Raw genomic sequence first — 20,030 nt, 5'->3', positions numbered from 1 at the left:
TTTTGCCGCCTCTAGCTCTACAAACCTGGTTTAAGCCACCATCAACTCTAATTTGTTTTATTGTAAGAGTCTGCTTCCTTAGTTCAGGGCACATTCCCTTCTGACAACATGTCAACCCTGTAGATAGAGTGATCTTTTTAAAACCTAAGTCATATCACAATACTCTTTTGCTTATAACTCTTCAATGTCTATCAATCTCACCCAGAATAAAATTCAAAGTCTTGACAATGGCCAACAAGTCCTTTCAGAATTTGGCTCCCTACTATCTCTGACACTTAGTACTCATCCCACCTATTCATTATGCTCCTATTGCTCTGACCCCATTATTTCTTGAACAAGCCAGACTCAATCTCACCTCAAGATCTTTGCAGTTGCTGTACACTCTGCCTAGCTCTCCCAGATATCTGCATGGCTGGCTCCCTCACCTCCTCATGTCTTTGCTCAAGTTTATCTTCTCAGTGAGGTATCTATATCCACTCATTTTAAAATTGCACTCCATCCTCTAAAACTCCCTACTCCTTTCCCTCATTTACTTTGTTCTAAGGTACTTACTACTATTTGATATTTATTTATTCATTCATTCACTCATTAATTGTCCGATGTCCCCCACTAGAATGCAAGCTTCATGAAGATAGATGTTTCACTGATATAGTCTGAGGATGTTTCACTGTTTAGGCAGAGCCTGAAACATAGGAACCACTCAACAAAAATCTGTTGAATACATGAAATGAATGAATGAATGAACTAGTGAAAAAAGGGAAAACAAATGAAAGGCTGGGTAGCCCATTCTAGAGAAGAAAATATGTAATGCTCTTAGATATATGGGAGAGAGGGTAGTGGAGAAGGAATGTGAATATAACTATCTTTAAATGCTTGAATGATTTTCTTCACACAAAAGGAAGAGATTTGTTCTAGAATGGACCAAAGAAGAGGATCAGAACCAATTTACAAAGTAGCAGAAAGGCCGAGTATGGCCTAGTTAAGAAGAAAGAACTTTCCAGCATTAGAAGATGTTCCATAAGGAAACTAGCTCCCTTGGAAAGTGGTGAGCTCTCTAGCCCTAGAAGAGTTCAAGCTGAACTTAAAAGGACTCCCACAATGACTACAGAGGCCCCTTCTGGGTTACCATTGATTCTGAAGATACAAAATCATAAGCTGACTGTTATGCTGGCCTTGATACCTCATTGTCATTATCAGCGTAAAAATAGACTAAAAAATTTGAGTATAACTTTCAAGAGTTTCCAAAATACTGTTTTACCCGACATATCTTACTTTAATGCCAGATAAAATTCTTAGGATAGCCTCTTTATTTATTATTGAACATTTTCATATTTCTTCCTTATATTCATGTTCTCCTTCATGCCAAAATAGGAATATCTACCTGTACTTTTGGAGAAGGAAATGGCAAGCCACTCCAGCATTCTTGCCTGGAGAATCCCATGAACAGAGGAACCTGGTGGGCCACAGTCCATGGGGTCTCAAAGAGTCGGACTCAACTGAGTGAACACTCACTCACTCACCTGTACTTTTCACCAGGCTGACCCTACCCAAACCTCAAGCCCCCTTCTTCAGGAATGGACTATAGCTGGCTCTAATGCGTAGTAATCTCCCTTCCTCTGAGCTTTACTTGCTCATCTATATAATTGAAATTAGTACTTCATTATACGTCATATGGAGCACCATGCAATGTATTCTGTGTGTGCATGTATACATGTGTACATATAATAAACTGTTATTTGCTAACCTATCCATGTAAGTCTCTGGCTTCTCTGACTATAGCATTCTCTGAGAGCTCATTGTGGATAGAATTAATGTACTATATTAACTTAGTACAGTGTTAGGCACACAGCTGGTTTCAGATAGGCCCAGTCCCTTACCAAATGACTGACTAATCAGTTAACAAAATGGAAAATCCAGCCAGCATGCTTAAGCTTTGTCTATCGGAAATTACTTTCCTGAAAAGCATTTTTCCTTCCTTTACAGATCAATTGCAAAGTCAAAATTCAAACACTGCAGATTTCACAAACAGGAATAGCTGGCAAGCATTGGGCTTTATAAGTAATGAATGTACACATCAAAACAAAAGTTGTAGATGTCTGTAAAAGTATACATATGTAGCTGATATGAGTAGAGATGTCTAAGAACCCTCCCTCCTAGCCCAAGTAGAGTTTGAGTTGACCCTGATAAAGTCCAGCATTGTGGTTTCCAAATCACAAGCACATTCCTGGGATATATAATCTAGCTTTGCCAACTGCGATGGAACTATTTATTTATGTTGTCAAAGGCCCTGTTTGCTGATCCTTCAGACTTTTACAGTATCTATAAATGAAGGCAATGAAGTCTGTTCCTCAGGAGATTAGAAGTTGCATATCTTTTTATATTACCTATTAGAGATTCTAATCCAGCTTTCTCTATAGGAGGACAAGACTAAAAATAGTATGTCTAGTCTACTCAATTAAATTTGTAAGTATCTTATAGGCTTGATTCAACCTCTTTAAGATCAAGATGGCAAATGTTCAAATCACTTATACCACAATCCAGTAGAACATAATTCTTTACAATATGAAATACATACCTGACACATAGCATCATTTCTCCAGAATAAGAATATTTGCTCTAATTTGGGACTTACTATGCGCTAGACATTGTCCAAGCACTTTCAATATATTAAGTTATTCAGTCTTCAGAAGGGTCTGATGTTGTAGGTATTATTGTCATCCCCATTCCATATATGAGGAAACTGAGGTACACAGAGTTTAAATAAGTTTCCCAAGAGCAAGTGGAGAGTTCAGAAGAATGAAAGACACTATGGGTTTCCCAGGTGGCTCAGTGATAAAGAACCTGCTTGCCAAGCAAGAGACACAGGTCCAATTCCTGGATTAGGAAGATCCCCTGGAGAAGGAAATGGCAATCTACTCCAGTATTCTTGCCTGGGAAATCCCACGGACAGAGGAGCCTGGTGGGCTGCAGTCCACAGGATCACAACAGAGTCAGGCATGACTTAGTGACTAAACAACAACAATTGCACTAGTTCCTAGAGCCGGAAGAAGCAGATCTAGTATTTCAGCCAGCACAGTCTGGCTCCAGAATTGATGTTCTTAACCACTTACACTATACGGTCTCTAAACAATTTGTAGGCTCTAACTGAAAGTTTATGTGCAATGGTGAAAAGGAAAGATGTTTTACATAAGCCTGGTCTAAATCTTAGCTCTGCACTTTACTAGCTGTGTGACCTTGGACAAATTATTTAACATCTCTGAATATTGTGTTTTTCAACATTGTAGTGAGCATGGTATTGCCTGTCTTATAAGTTTTTGTGTTTGCAATAATTGGTATAATTAACTCAGCATAATTATTCAATAATTTACTATTATTGTTACTCAAAAAGTAGCTCTAATTTTAATATTTCATAGTATCTGCATAATTCTCGATTAGGTAAATTACTGAATAAAACTTCAACAAATTGGAAATAAATTTCATTTGGACATAGTTCTTTGGGAAAAGACAATATTGTACCTCTAAGAACCCTAATTCTCATCTTAACATTAATAGTACTCCTATTGGGATTATTACAAAACTCTGATACTTAATCTATCAATTGAAAGGGTTAAATCTAAGGTTAGAGACAACATTACTCCATTTCATATATTGATAAATTCATTTCATAATAGCTAAGTGAAAAAAATCTAACTCACTGAACTTCCAGTTGTATCATCAGTAAAATGCATGGCAATGTTGAGCCATATATGTAACTTTATTGCCTTGAAAGTTATGTACATCTTTTCAAAATCAGCTATAAAAATTGATCTCATCCCCATTCCCTCAAGATGTCAATAGAAATCTTTGAATTTCTTGTTTGTATTTCCCTCTTGTAATAACCCCACATCTAATGAAGATCAATTTCCAAAGATGAGCCCTAGGGAGTTAATAATCTATCAAATACAACTACTTAAAAGAGAATACTAATCCTTAAGTGGGAATAATATCTGGCTTTATGTAGCAAGTACTATTAAAATCGGGCAGAGGAAAATAGTCAGCATTGACGATTAAAGAATGAAGTATTCTGGCCATTGCTTGCACATCCATAGCCCTATTCCTCAGTTTAAAATGAGCCTTCCACAAAGGACCTCCTATACCATCAGGATCCTTTGTCTCTAAATTTCAAAGTTCTTTATGCCACTGTATACCACGATAAAAGACCTTATTTTCTCTAGGTTCTAGGAGCTCTTCCTCAAATAGCATAGTTACACTCATGACTGTGCAGAATAGGACTGTGAGGCCTATTTTGAAGCAATATAGTAAGGACAGTTTCTCAGTCATTTGGCATGACAGAGACAGAGACCTGATTTAATCCTTTACTTCATTCTCACCTTTCAGTAGCCATGAGTGCGTGCTAAATTGCTTGTCACGTCCGCCTCTGTGTGACCCTATGGACTTCAGCCTGCCAGGCTCCTCTGCTCATGGGATTTTCCAGGCAAGGATTAAGGAGTGGGTACCATTTTCCACTCCAGGGGATCTTCCTGACCCAAGGATCAAACCCTCGTCTCTACATCTACCTGCACTGGCAGGTAGGTTCTTTCACAAGCGCTACCTGGAAGCCCTCAGTAGCCATCAGACCTCTTAAAGCCTCGATTTCTTTATTTTAGAGGATTATGTAGTTTGTATACCTAAAATACCTCATATACAGTAGGCATTCAATAAGTGGTAGATGCTATTGAGTTGATTTAGAGTTTCGTTTTATATACATTGTTATGTGTTGAGGTATTTTGATCCAGAGGTATTGTCAATGTTGCCTTTCGTAAAGGGGACTAAATAGAATTACTGCATCTCATATATTCAAATAAGTATCAGGGAACTAAAATGGTGCTTTTGCTAATCTTCCAGACTGTGGCAAAAGGGACCCACTATGCAACACAGGGGACACGACAGGAGAGAAAGATCGGAATGAGAAAATGTCTCAAATTTAAATGTTCGATTCTCTGTTCAAAAGAGATTATATACGTTTTCAGGGATACACTAACAGGATTAAAAGAAGACATTATACAGTCTTAAATTTACATTTTCTTACCTACAACTATACTTCCTAACATGTTCCGTGATTTGGTATATTTCATAAATACTCTAATTAGCATGTGAATTGCCCAATTATACTGTATTGTACTTTTGGAGTTAAAAGCATTGCTTTTTAAAAAATGTAAACATTTACAACACAGAAGGATTTGATATCCTATTTTGGCACATCTTCATCTGCTAATATACAAGGATCCTCAAATAGCAAAGGGATTTCAGCCTCACTTTACCTCAAAAAGGTTCTACCATACATAGACTGTGCCATTCCTCACATAGGACTCAGGCATATTCTGAAGGCATCGTCATTGATTGTCTAAAGTGATATAAAAGACAGTTTTACTGTGATAGCAAATCCATGTTTAATAAGGGTAATAATGATAGGAATTCACCATTATTGATATACTAAGATTATACAAAGCATTTTTAAAAGCATTGCCTTATTGAGATAGGTACTATTATTTGTTTCACTTCACACATGAGAAAAGAGAAGCTTGAAAAAGTTAAATAACTTGCCCAAGCAGACAGCACAGTCAGAGTCTGAAGCAAATGCTGAAGCCCATGCTCCTCCCTAGGACACTCTAGTGTAGCGTATAGTGACCCAGACTGCTCTCATTGGCCTTTTTGTGTGTGTATTCTATTTACCTTTCCAAATTAGTTTTCTGTTTTTAAACACCTGCTTCTGAAACTAACCTTTTGTTCCATGAGGTTATTTATTTTTTTTAACGTCCTTAAAAATAAAAGGTTCTTTACTCCTCCTCTAAGGTATCTCTTTTCTTCAACTCAAGTGAAGCTTTCTTATTTTCCTGACATGGCACAGCTCCTCAGTTCCCCTTCCAGTCAACAGTGAGCACAAGTTCCTCTTTACATCTTCCACTTCTCTCTCTCAAGCCCTTCCTAAGTGTCTCTCCAGTCCGATTCCAGGTGCCTCAGGCCAGGGCCTCCAGAATAGTCCTCTGGTTTGCCACCCCCTTGGGCTTCTAGGTCTGAGTGTGCTGGAACATATAGGCATCTGCATCCCCACTTAATTCTGACGACTGTGGTTACAAGAGGCCTCTTTTGAATGCAGACAGCCAGTCAGCCAAGTCGAAATTTATACCAGAAATCTATTACCTAATTTTTAAACAAAATGACATGAAATCAGACTTGAAGATATCAAAAACATGTCTAGTTTCTGATTTAAGCAAGAAAAATCCACATTGTTACTGCTTCTACCACAGAATAATTTACTGCAACAGGAGTTCTGGATCTTATGCCAAAAATGAGGTCCTCTAACCAATGTCAAGGCCAATTATCTTGTGGTAGATCCCACAACAAAAGCAGACTATTGTGATTAGAGTCAGAAGCACCACCCAGAGAAGCTGGAAAGCTTCTGGGGATTTCTTAAGGTTAGATTTTTTTTTTTTTTTTTTCTCTCTCTCTCTCTCTCTGTCTACTTAAATAAACTACCAGAAACTTTGTGTGTGGGCACTGAATATCTTAGATGAGTTTGAGAGACAATGAAAGGGGTGATCAGTTGAGAGCAATCTGTTGCATTTCTTTTGATTTGAGCAGGAGCCACGCTGCAAGGCTGTGTAGTCCTGATAGGCCCCATCTGTCACAACCTCCTCCTTGCCCTAATCTCCTTCCCAGACACACTGCCAGTAGCCATCCTGTGGTTTTTACTGGGAAAGGAAAGCCCAGGTGGCTGAATGCAGGAACACTTACCCCACAGTAAAGAACTGCCTCATCTCCTGTCTCCGAGACCTCATCAGTTGCTTGTATTCCCCAATCCGGAGCTTCTTGCCATCGACAATGCAGGTGCGTTTCGGTCGAGGTTTGTATTTATAGTTCGGGTACTTCTCTAAGTGGATCTTGCTTAGCCGGGCCTGCTCCTCATAATAAGGTTGCTTTTCTTGGTTGGACATGGATTTCCAACGAGACCCTAGACACAAACATAGCCTTTAAGTACCCAAGTGGTCAAGGCAACCTACTCCTGGTAAATACTGGGTCTATCTTCCCACCACTTCACCCACTGGGCTCTGAGTATCTCCTATTACCACATGTCATCCAGTCTCACAACTAGTATTTCAGATGATAGAGCAAAGAATAATTTGGATGTGACACATTTATTACATTATTTTTCTCAATAATTTACAGCCTGATGCTACAATAAGTATATTGTTTTAAAACATGTCTTTGTTGCTTAAAGATCATCTCCTACACCAAGGTCATTTCCCCACCATCTGCATAGGGTTAAAAACCTGAATTTCCTAAGTATACTTGGAGTATGACAGAATACTCAGGAACAACTCTCTGCTGCTGCTAAGTCGCTTTAGTTGTGTCCGACTCTGTGCGACCCCACAGAGGGCAGCCCACCAGGATCCGCCGTCCCTGGGATTCTGCAGGCAAGAACACTGGAGTGGGTTGCCATTTCCTTCTCCAATGTATGATTCAGTGAAAGGTGAAAGTGAAGTCGCTCAGTCGTGTCCGACTCCTAGCGACCGCATGGACTGCAGCCTACCAGGCTCCTCCGTCCATGGGATTTTCCAGGCAAGAGTACTGGAGTGGGGTGCCATTGCCTTCTCCGGAACAACTCTCTAGGTTCCAGTAATTCAAACAACTCTAACACTCCAAGCACCTTTGGTGAAGCTATCCTTTGATAAGATGTTAGCAAATGTTGATATTCTTCCATATATAAAAACCTAAGGTGCACACTGTCTCCCCTGGCCTGAGGTAATTAAAAAGCCTAAACTCCACTCAAGAAGTTATAACTTTAGAACCGGAAGGTACAGTTGGAATTATATATACCATTTTCAAGTACTCTAAACAATTCATTCAAAGCCATACCAATGAAAGTAAGAAATTTTTAATACGGTTTATACAGGAAGAAGGAAAAGTATTCACTTCTCTAATATTGTTTATAAAGAATTATCTAAACACTTGACAAAGAAGGGATGTGTTTTTTTACATGTATCAAATTGCATTTTTGTGTGTCGCTAGTGAATAAAGCGGTAACAGCTGTGCTGACTGGATGCTAGCTGTTCTTCGGTGGAGATTTTTCATATATAAACAAATGGAAAAGTTGTACAAATATTCTCTGTAGCCAGCAATATCCTGGTCTGTTTTAATAGCACATCCATCCCTGTTTTCCTGATTGTTGTGCAAAAGTTGTGTAGAAAGTCTACACGGACAAGGTTCTCTGTGTTCGGCTGGCTCCCAGCAGCTTAAAGCCCCAGTTAATGGAGGATTTTTGGTGCTCTTAAAAATGCCTGTGCTTAAAAGTTTACACTTTAATGAATACACTTACTATACTCTTAATTTTTTTTCACAGAATGCACATCAATAATATAGATTCCCCACAGCTGCCAACATGGAAACAGAGAGGTTCTGTGCCCATGGGTGAGCTTACTCATACTGCTAATAAAGTGGCCAAAAAAGAGAAAATTTCAAAGTTAGATATCAAAATTTAGGGACAGAAAAATAATAATTTTCTTTGGAATATCTATTAATTAGAAAAAATTTAATATATCCATCATGGTTTAAATTCATAAGAATGATCCCCTGATATACATCTCTGAAAGTCTAAAAATAAAACTCCACTTAATTGTAATGATTTTTAGTATCTACCTTGAAATTCAAACATCAAAAAGAAAAAGGGAAAAACTATTTTAACATTTTAACACTATTTGATCTTATGTATGTTCTAAATTTTCATAGGGGTCACTGCCTCAAATGTCTCAGAATCAAGTTAAATTATTTATACAGTGACAAAACATGTGTATTTGTGTATGTCCAGATCACTGATATTTACTCAGGTTAAATATTTATTGCTTTTGAACAAAACATTTAAAAAAAGAAAACCACAGCTTAAGTCTCTAATGTTTTTCAGCTTCTTAAACAGCTCCCTTTGAGATTTTGTCACATCATGACAGCTTAAATAGAACAGTGCCTTCTGTGTTTTTTCTTTTTAAAGAGGAAACATGTTGACTGCAATGCTGCATGTTGAATAAAATACGTTCAATATGTTGAGTACAATAATTCCACACTGTATAATCTGCACGAGGCAAGCTTTACACTAATAGAAAAAGGATTGAGTTTAATCCAGAGAAATAGGAGAATCACTCTGGCAAGTTACCCTGTGGTCTATGTGTTCAACTCACTGCTATGAAATCTGAACTAGTCATATCTTATTAAAGTAAATGTAGTTTTATTTTACAAGTTTTAAAGTTATCATTAGAGGCACTGTTCTACACTCCATAAATTTCACACTATTTTGGGGGTTCACCCCTAGTCCTTGGTGAGTTCTTTTAGAAGGACATATGAACCCAAGAACACTAAAGCAGAAAACTCTGAGTGTTTCCAGGGTTTCATAGCAACTGAAAGATTTTAAAAGACTAAATTAAGAAAAGGAGATAAAGATTGTCTTTATGATTCTTAGTTAGCAGTGACCCCTCAGAGTTGTCCTATTACACATACAATAAATATTTTGTCTCTAAAATAAGTGTTTAGTCAGTCCTGCCCTGGCACCTGGTGGAGGTACTAACTCCTAAACCTAAATGCCGCGGTGCGGGTGAAGAGTGAAGAGACGATGACAGTCTCCTGGGGTAGCTTGCTGAGTGACACCTAATATCTGCACACCACCATCTCCCTTAGGTGTCATATTAGGACCCTTCTTTCCACTCATTAGATAATTAGCGTCAGTGTCTGCACTCACCTAAGATTTTGCTAATGTTGGAGTTATGCATGTCAGGAAAGGCCTGAAGGATTTTCCTCCTCTCATCCTTTGCCCAAACCATGAATGCATTCATTGGTCGCTTGATGTGTGGCTCGCTGCTGGCCCGGCCTCGGGCATCCCTGTAGACTCGTGCTTCAGCCACAGTGGCACCTCCTGTTGGCCAACAATAATACTGCTGTAGTTTAGCTGCAGAGCCATTCATTGCTTTACTTCCTGTAATGTCAGGGCAGGAAGAACAAGATAGGTGCAAAGCATTATTATCTGGATAATGTAACACAACTTGCCACCTGGTTCAGTTGCTTTCCCTAGCAACTTTTTAATGAACTTCTTTTTAAATGAACTCTTGGAAGCAGGATACAGTTGCAGATGACGATCCTACAGGCTCTTCTGAGGTAGGTCTCAAAGATACACTGGGCAGAATTACTTTTGCATGTTTTTAAACGCCTAGCACATCTTTACTACAGTCAATTCCAGTTGACAATAAAGAATTATTTCGGCTTCCCAGGTGGTGTTAATGATAAAGATCCTGCCTGCCAATGCAGGAGTCATAAGACATGGGTTCAGTCCCTGGATTGGGAAGATTCCCTGGAGGAGGGCACAGCAACCCACTCCAGTATTCTTGCCTGGAGAATCCCACGGACAGAAGAGCCTGGTGGGCTACAGTCCATAGGGTTTCAGAGTCCGACACGACTGAAGTGACTTAGCATGCACACAACCTTTCCTGCTGTGATGTCTCCCTTCAAAGGTAGGCTCTTATCTATGATTTTAGCCTCATGTGCTAAACATCACAGCCATTTCAAATTGCTGCTGCTGCTAAGTCACTTCAGTCGTGTCCAACTCTGTGCGACCCCATAGACAGCAGCCCACCAGGCTCCCCCATCCCTGGGATTCTCCAGGCAAGAACACTGGAGTGGGTTGCCATTTCCTTCTCCAATGCATGAAAGTGAAAAGTGAAAGTGAAGTCGCTCAGTCATGTCTGACTCTTCGAGACCCCATGGACTGCAGCCTACCAGGCTCCTCTGTCCATGGGATTTTCCAGGCAAGAGTACTCGAGTGGGTTGCCATTGCCTTCTCCCCATTTCAAACTATCTTACCCAAAAGAATTCTCTTTCACAATACAGTACTTTGGCCAGTGCTCCCCTCACTGGCTGGAAGCTCCTTCTCTTACTTCTTCAAGCTAAATCTCACTCATCCTTTAAGGCCTATTTAAATATGGTGTGTTTCATGAATTAATTAAATAATTCAATTTAAACAATTAACTGAGAAATTACTATGACTTTGGCTTTATGCCAAATGCTAGGTATACAAAAGTGAATAAAACAGCACCTGCTTTTAAAGGAGCTCAGTTTGGGGAGGAGACAGACCCCAAACAGACAGTCATAATGGAATATATGGTAAGTGCTCTAATATTGAAGTAAACAGGACATCAAGAGGGCACCAGCAGAGGGGACAGTCAACTAATGCCTCCTATTAAAGGTGACATCTAATCTGAATCTTGGAAGACAAACAGGAATTAGCATGTGAATAGGGGAGTCTTTACTGCCCGGTAAAGACAGATGGGTAGGGTAATTCAGGCCAAAGGAAGAGCATTTGCAATGATGCCTCCCAGGCTGCATTCATTCCTCTTTTTTTTAATGTTTTTTTTCTGTGCCAAAGAAATTCCTTTTCTTTCTTTCTTTCTTTCTTTTTTTTTTTTTTTTTGGTGATCATCTTTAATTATTTCCATTCTATCCCAGGTTTATGAGACCCCTAAAGTTAGTGTTTATGTTGTACTCATTTTTGTATCCCCCGGATTTTCCATACAATAGATACTCAATAACTACTTATTGGGCTTCCCTGGAGGCTCAGACAATAAAGAATCACACTCGTTTCACATGCTAGCAAAGTAACGCTCAAAATTCTCCAAACCAGACTTCACCAGTATGAGAACTTCCAGATGTACAAACTGGATTTAGAAAAGGCAGAGGAACCAGAGATCAAGTTGCTAACATCCATTGGATCATAGAAAAAGTAAGAGAATTCTAGAAAAACACCTACTTGTGCTTTACTGAGTATGTCAAAGCCTTTGATTGTGTGGATCACAACAAACTGGAAAATTCTTAAAGAGATGGGAATACCAGATCACCTCACCTGCCTCCAGCGAAATCTGTATGTAGGTCAAGAAGCAACAGTTAGAACTGGACATGGAACAACAGACTGGTTCCAAATTGGGAAAGGAGTATGTCAAGGCTTATTTAACTTATATGCAGAGTACATCATGTGAAATGTCAGACTGGATGAAGCACAAACTGGAATCAAGATTGCTGGAGGAAATGTCAATAACCTCAGATATGCAGATGACACCACCCTTACGGCAGAAAGCGAAGAACTAAAGAACCTCTTAATGAAGGTGGAAGAGGAGAGTGAAAAAGCTGGGTTAAAACTCGGTGTTCAAAAAACAAAGTTCATGGCATCTGGTCCCATCATTCCATGGCAAATAGATGAAGAAACAATGGAAACAGTGACAGACTTTATTTTCCTGGGCTCCAAAATCACTGCAGATGGTGACTGTAGCCATGAAATTAAAAGATGCTTGCTCCTTGGCAAGCTATGAAAAGCTATGAAAAACCTAGCTTGAAAAGCTTGAAAACATAGCTTGAAAAGCTATGAAAAACCTAGACAGAGTATTAAAAAGCAGAGACATTACTTTGCCGAAAAAGGTCCATCTAGTCAAAGTTACGGTTTTTCTAGAAGTCATGTATGATTGTGAGAGTTGGACCATAAAGAAGGCTGAACACTGAAGAATTGATGCTTTTGAGCTGAGGTGTTGGAGAAGACTCTTGAGAGTCCCTTGGACTGCAGGGGGATCAAACCAGTCAATCCTAATGTAAATCAGTCCTGAACATTCATTGGAAAGACTGATGCTGAAGCTAAAACTCCGATACTTTGGTCACCTGATGTGAAGAGCTGACTCATTAGAAAAGACACTGATGCTGGGAGAAATTGAAGGCAGGAGGAGAAGAGGATGACAGAGGACAAGATGGTTGGATGGCATCATGGACTCAATGGACATGAGTTTGAGGAAGCTCCAGAGATGGTGAAGGACAAGAAAGCCTGGCATGCTGCACTTCATGGGGTCGCAAAGAGTTGGAAACGACTGTACAACCGAACAAAAACAACTACTCCTTATTTGGCTTCCTTGGAGACTCATGATAAAGAATCTGCGTGCAATGCAGGAGGCCTGGGTCCGGTCCTGGAGAAGTGAATGGCTACCCACTCCAGTATTCTTGCCTGAATTCCAAGGACAAAATTGTTAAGTTTCAACTCATATACAAAAGTAGTAGACTAAAAGGCAGTCATTTCAAGGGTCCTGATATATTTATCTGCTGCATGAGGATAATTCTTTAACATCCCTATGAAAGTGAAAGTCACTTGCTGCTGCTGCTGCTGCTAAGTCGCTTCAGTCGTGTCCGACTCTGTTCGACCCCATAGACGGCAGCCCACCAGGCTCCCCGATCGCATGGACTCTACAGTCCATGGAATTCTCAGGGCAGAATACTGCAGTCGGTAGCCTTTCTCTTCTCCAGGGGATCTTCCCAACCCGGGGATTGAACCCAGGTCTCCCGCACTACAGGCCGATTCTTTACCACCTGAGCCACACACCCCTATGAAACTGTTTCTAAATTCTTGATATTTCATGGTTTCCAAAGACGTCACCATAGTACGTCCTAAGTCACTTCAGTTGTGTCTGACTCTACAACCCTATGGACTGTAGGCCACTAGGCTCCTCTATCCATAGGATTCTCTAGGCAAGAATACTGGAGTAGGTTGCCATGCCCTTCTCTAGGGATATTCTAGGCCCAGGGATCAAACCCACGTATCCTGTGTCTCCTGCATTGGCAGGTGGGTTCTTCACCACTAGCACCACCCGGGAAGCCTAGCGACCATAATGTCACACTAGATTAAAAGTCCTTTGAGGACATGGTGAGAACTGGCTCTCCTTCACTGCTGTATCTCCAGGTTCCAATAAAGCACATGGCATATAAAGTTTCAGTTAGTGAAATACATTCAATTAATGAACGAGTGAATGGATGAATCTACATAGCACTTGCTTGTTTTCATAACCCCTGCCAGTACGACACACTGATATACATGCTTTACATGTGGCAACCACTAAATATTTCCCTATAGACTGAGAACCTCTACAGTTAAATGTAAAGTTGGACTGATGGCCTTAGCCAGGTATTCTACTGCATAAACAGGAAAGCCTACTCCTAACAGTTTAGAAGCAAAATATACATTAAAACCTACATCCCTACATTTTAGAAAAAGCAAATCCTTTCAGCTCAGTGGAGTGATTACACAGGTAAAATACGATCCAATTCATCTCTGCCCTTCTACTCTATTTCCAGCTACCTGATTAAGTAGAAATTTGTTTGTGTCACAGCTAGTAATAAATTAGAACATTAAAGTACACTATTATTTGGCAAATATGGTCATCATTTATTGCAAACAAAAGATAGGATAAAAGGGCTGAACTGGCTAATATTATCAATTCTTTTCTAAACATGAAGAAGGGGAGAGGGGCCCCTTTCTGAAGACCATGCAAAATAACACATTTTATATACAGCCCTTCTTTGAGGCCTACTAGATAGAATGATCCCTTACATGAAAAGTCTCAAATCCCAAGATGCATAACTAATATGCTACCTTTTTGCCACCATACCCACAGTACATTAATTTCATTTAAAATGCACTGACCATACAGGATAAATTGATTTCACTTTATATGGGTTTGACAGCCATGTTTATTGTGCAGTGAAATGTAGTGTAGCTTCCAGCTGACAATATCCATCAACGCAGGGCAATATGCTGACTGCTGGGCCAGATGAAGGCATACATTACTCTGGAAGTGAAACACTCATTCAGATACGACAGTGTCTTCTCCTGAGGATCACCATGGTAATTTATGATGCCCTCAGTGCCATTACTTTACAACTGACATGAATTCAGCAATTTATATACTTGCATGCATACACAGGAGACAGGCTTGTGGAGAATGTCAGATACAAAAACATTTCAATATTATTCTGAGTTAACTACTATGCTACAGGTGATTAACATTCAAGGTCTGCTTTTACTGTCATGGCTTTTCTTTACCTCTATCAACACCAAATAGCCAGCTTCCATTTATTTACTTACTTACAAGATGTATTTCATTGTAAATGGGAAGTTTTAATCTCCTGCAGACTGATCATGGTAGATTTTTAGACTCTGGTTTCAGTAGATCTTCAGCATGTGCATGCCAAGTCACTTCAGTCATATCTGACTCTTTGCGACCCTATTGGCTGCAGCCCACCAGGCTCTCCTGTCCATGGGGTTCTCCAGGAAAGAATACTGGCGTGGGTCGCCACGCCCTCCTCCAGAGGATCTTCCCGGCCCGGGGGTCTAGCTGCATCTCTCACGTCTCCTGCATTGGCAGGTGGGTTTTTTACCACTAGTGCCACCTCTACTATATATCAATTGATTCTCCCAAATATGTTCATAGCTATGCTCAGTCTCTCTCCCTCTCATTCCATATCGCAGTCTTAGTATATCCTTCCTACTCACTTTTACCTAACTAAATTCTACCTTCTCCAAGGAAGAGAGTTCACGTCTCACCCCACCAACTGTCCGACAGTGACCTTGTCTGTCCTCCCATAATACATATTTACATGACACCGATTGACACTGAATTACACAGAAGATCTCTAGTCTCACAAGAAACGCTCCCAGATATTGAGAAATTTAAGCACAGCACATAGTATAGAAATGTGAATTAAGAAAGTGAAAATAGGAAACGTCAGGGTGTATATACATCTCTTTTTTCTTGTCTCCTTTTCTCTCTCCCAAGTGCTTGGAGTCAACTGAAAAATGAATGGGATACTTCAAGTTAAAACTAGAAGTGGTGTATTAATAAACCAAGGTTTGGGAAGAGAGGAGACTTATCTAGAGAGACCAAGGTTTGAAACTACTCTTAAATTGGATCTGATATATGATATATGATCAGAGTCAGAATTTTAAGAAAATATAAAAGGGTCATAACTTCTCTAAGCTGCTTCATGAAACAAACTGGTAAGGGAATTATTGTTGTAGTAATAAAAACACATATGACTGCATACATGCATATAAACTCAGAAATTTAAAAATAGAGACTGTATATTAAGAAAGCGCTTTTAAACAGATAAGGAAAATTCTATATAATACTATATAGTATTATTTTTACAAGGTATGCTGTTAGTCTGAAAATTTGAAGCTTAAAATTGACTCTCTGCTATAATTAACTTTAGAATCTACATATCAAATGTGACTTCATACTGCTCATTTACTTTGAGAAATAACATCAAGTTAAAAAAGGGGTGGGGGAAGCATTTCATTCTAAAATAGCCAATGCTCTGTGTCAGAATCCAGAGTTATCCTAGGGAATAGCTCATAATTCTAAGAGGCAGATTTTTTACTTTTAATAGCAGAGGGATCATTTGTGAGTTCAATATTCATAATATGTCTTCTCATGAAAAGCAGTTGGAAGATGCCTAGACCTACAGCTATGTACTTGGAGACTACTGCTTTCCAGCTGACCTAAGAGTCTTTAATTATCAGCAACACCATTCCTAAATAACAGGAGGCCAACAGTATCACACCAGGCAACAAGGAAAAGCATTCGTTCCATTTACTCCAGGAATTCCTGTTCTCTCCATTTCCCTGAAGGGGCTCAGACTGGTTAATTCATTCTTGTCTCCCGTATCAGCTTGTATAAAGCCAAACTTTGAGTTAGATGCAAAAAAGATAGTCAATGGGGGAAAAAGCAGAAATTGCCAAGGCAAAAACTTCCTTAGGGATCTGTGATTTAAACGATTTAAAAAGAATACAGAAAGTTGAGTTTTTCCAGGTGGGTTGGAAAGAAGGCTAGTTTAACCATCATAGCCTATGGCAATGGTCCTGAACTAATCCTAAAGAGGCCCCCTTCCTGGGTAAATTCCAAGGGTTATGTGAGTGAATGAGTAAGCGTTTGGTATGGATTTGTGCATATATAAAGTCCTCCCTAAGGAGGAACTCTGGCAAATTCTGTAATGTGCTTAGGAATCATTTATGTATGCATTAATTCAGCAAACACTTCTGACAAGTTTCAGATGTACCCAGCATTGTGACAGAAGATACAAAGATAAATACATGTGCCTTGTTTTAAAGGAATCTGGTCCAGTAAGGGAAAGAGATGCAGAAATAGAAAATTACAAAACATTGTAAGTGCTAACATGGGTAATTTCAAAATACTATGAAAGCAGAGAAGAGAGGCTATTAATGTTGGAGTGGACAGAGGTGAATAGTATGTAAGCTGCAGAGAGCAAGTACTGCTTAGGTAGTATCTAAGAGGAAGAGTGAGAATTTACCAGTGGATATAAGTGTGGTGGCTCAGACAATAAAGAATCTGTCTGCAATGTAGGAGACTCAAGTTTGATCTCTGGGTCAGGGAGATCCCCTGGAGAAAAGAATGGCTACCCACTCCAGTATTCTTGCCTGGAGAATTCCATGGATAGAGGAGCCCGGTAGGCTATAGTCCATGGGGTCACAAAGAGTTGGATACAACTAAGTGACTAACACTTTCACTTTTCATGAGTGTGAAAGCATTCTAGGCTGCAGAATGTGTGAATGTAAAGACAGAGTTATAACAAAGGCATAGAGGGTTTTAAGGAATAGAAAGAATCTGGTTTTGGCTTGAGTTTGTTTGCTGCTGCTAAGTCGCTTCAGTTGTGTCTGACTCTGTGTGATCCCATAGACAGCAGACCACCAGGCTCCCCGTCCCTGGGATTCTCCAGACAAGAACACTGGAGTGGGTTGCCATTTCCTTCTCCAATGCATGAAAGTGAAAAGTGAAAGTGAAGTCGCTCAGTTGTGTCCGACTCTTAGTGACCCCATGGACTGCAGCCCACCAGGCTCCTCTGTTCATGGGATTTTCCAGGCAAGAGTACTGGAGTTTGTTTAAATTAAAAAAAAAAAAAATAATAAGGGAATGTCAAGAGATTAAATTCAGAAAGTAAGTAGGAGCAAGATTGCCAAGTACCTTAACTATAAAGTCAAGAAGTCTTTAAGGTTTTTAAAAAAGCAGGGTAGGGACATGAACAAATACAAGATATCAAAATGGAAGCTAAATTAGAAATTACCACTGAACAGTCTCAGTGATTACTAGTGAACTGGAAATAAAGAATAGAGAAAAGTAAGAGAATAAATACCTTCTCAAAGGCCCATTAAGATTTACATTTTGTCAGACAGAATGAATGTAAGTAAAATATTAGCACAAAAGATTCTCTTCTGGGATCCAGTTCTGGTAATGGCAGAATAACTTACATCAGACTAACTTTTAGTCATATAATAATTATAAATTCTGGAGGAAAAAAACATAGAAAAACAACTAATTGAAGGTACTTGAGCTCTACCAAAATTAAGAAGAAACTGGAGAGGATTAACTCTTAGAAAGAAAGAAATATCACTGAGTAAAACCCTGCTTTTATAGCTTTTCCATGAAGACATCCCCCAGTCTACTTAGCATGGAGTGGCTGGAATGCAACGGAAGATCTGTCTTAATTGGCCTAATGTATCAGGAAAGATAATCTGAGGCTTCTGAGTGGCTATCACCTGAACTTCACAGGTATAGGGATGATTTCAGTGATTCCAGTGGAAATCAGGTCTGTATATCTGAAAAATCTGAGAAGAAATTTCAGCTGATGCCCACTGCAAGTTAAACAGAATTTGGATTTGAATCCTACCAAGTAAGAAAGTATCCATGAAAAACTCAGGCTTTCCACTGAAACCCCAGAGGGATCACTCTTTGAATAAAGACTACATCTCAAGACTAAGGATTCACTCTAGGACTAAAGACAAAACTGAAACAGTCACCACCTAACATGCAAAACTAAGCCTCTACAATTTCAATGAGATCGATTTAACTGCCTCTTAGAAGAAAAAATAACATTCTTAACAGAGAAAGATAATAGAAGCCAGAGTCTCTATAATTTGTAATCCACAATGTATGATAATAATAAAAAAAAATAACTAGATGTACAAACAATCAGGAAAATATGACCCAGAGACCTTTCCACCCTCAAAAAAAAAAAAAAAAAAAAAATCAATAGGAACTGTGATGGCTCAAATAGTGTAATTAGCAAATGAGGACTTTAAAGAAGTCATTAAAACATATGTTCAAGTATATAAGGAAAAATAATATCATAATTAATGCATAAATGGGGTACTTAGCAGAGAAATGAAACTACACAAAGAAACATGGAAATTCTAGAACTGACAGACATATTTGAGATGAAAATACACTGAATGGACTTCATAGCATTTTCAAGTGCAGAATAAAGGGTCAGTGATCTTGAAAATACATCAAAAGAAATTAGCTAGTCTCAAAACAGAAAGAGAAAAAGCTAAAAGAGTAAGCAGAGACTTTGCAGTATGTAAAACAATATATTGTCCTAAAATATGTGTAACTGGAATTCTAGAAAGAAAGGAGAGAGGATTGTGACAGAAAAATATTTGCAGAAACATGGCCTGAAACTTACCTGAATCTGGTTTAAAAAAAACAGCTTATAGGTTCGAGGCATTCAGACAATCACAGGCAGGATACAAAGAAAATCATACCTAAACATTAGTCAAACTGCTGAAAACCAAAGACAAAGGGAAAATGCTACAGAAAAAGGACACATAATACATAAAATGAGACAGTAATACAACTTATGGCTGATTATTAGAAATAATAAAGACTAGAAGACCATAGAATATCTTTAGGCTGCTAAAAAAAAAAAATCAGTGGTCTTATCTAATGATCATATGCTTAAAAATGAATATGAAACACATTTTCAGATAAACAAAAGCTGAGAGAACGCGTTACCTGCAGATCCATACCAAAAGAGACATTCAAGGAAATTATTCAAGATGAAGAAAAATAACATCTGATGGAAACTTAGACACATAGAAAGAATAGAAAAGAATTGAAAATGAGAAATATGTGACTAAATTAAAAGCTTTTGTCTTTTCTGGATTTCATAATAAAAACAGCTGATTGTTTAATATTTTTAAAAGACAAGTGACTAATACAAAATACAACATTGTATTCTGGGATTTATAATATAAGAAGAGGTAAAATTATGAGGAAAAAAGCACATTGGCACAAAAGACCAAGTTAGTAAAAGTTAAATGTTGCTTTATTTTATGAGAAGTGGTATAATTTTAA

The 20,030-nt window shown here is 38.8% G+C and overlaps 1 protein-coding gene across 27 annotated transcripts in view; it reads right to left on the bottom strand.

Annotated features, from left to right (window-relative positions):
* The window catches only part of SOX6 (SRY-box transcription factor 6), an 833,346-nt gene that overhangs the window by 9,793 nt on the left and 803,523 nt on the right, over positions 1-20,030 (bottom strand). For 24 of the 27 annotated variants that reach the window (XM_059874855.1, XM_059874857.1, XM_059874853.1 and 21 more), the window contains 2 exons: positions 9,764-9,997; positions 6,775-6,991 (listed from right to left, as the gene is read on the bottom strand). In XM_059874855.1, coding sequence (XP_059730838.1) covers positions 6,775-6,991; positions 9,764-9,997 — 451 coding nt within the window. The remainder of the gene's footprint in view (positions 1-6,774; positions 6,992-9,763; positions 9,998-20,030) is intronic. The other 3 variants (XM_059874849.1, XM_059874861.1, XM_059874866.1) reach the window with 1 other exon arrangement.

The sequence above is a fragment of the Bos taurus genome, chromosome 15 (assembly GCF_002263795.3).
Source record: "Bos taurus isolate L1 Dominette 01449 registration number 42190680 breed Hereford chromosome 15, ARS-UCD2.0, whole genome shotgun sequence".
Classification (NCBI taxonomy): Eukaryota; Metazoa; Chordata; class Mammalia; order Artiodactyla; family Bovidae; genus Bos; species Bos taurus.
The sequence above is the reverse complement of the archived record's forward strand: the minus strand, read 5'-3'. Positions and strand labels throughout refer to the sequence as shown.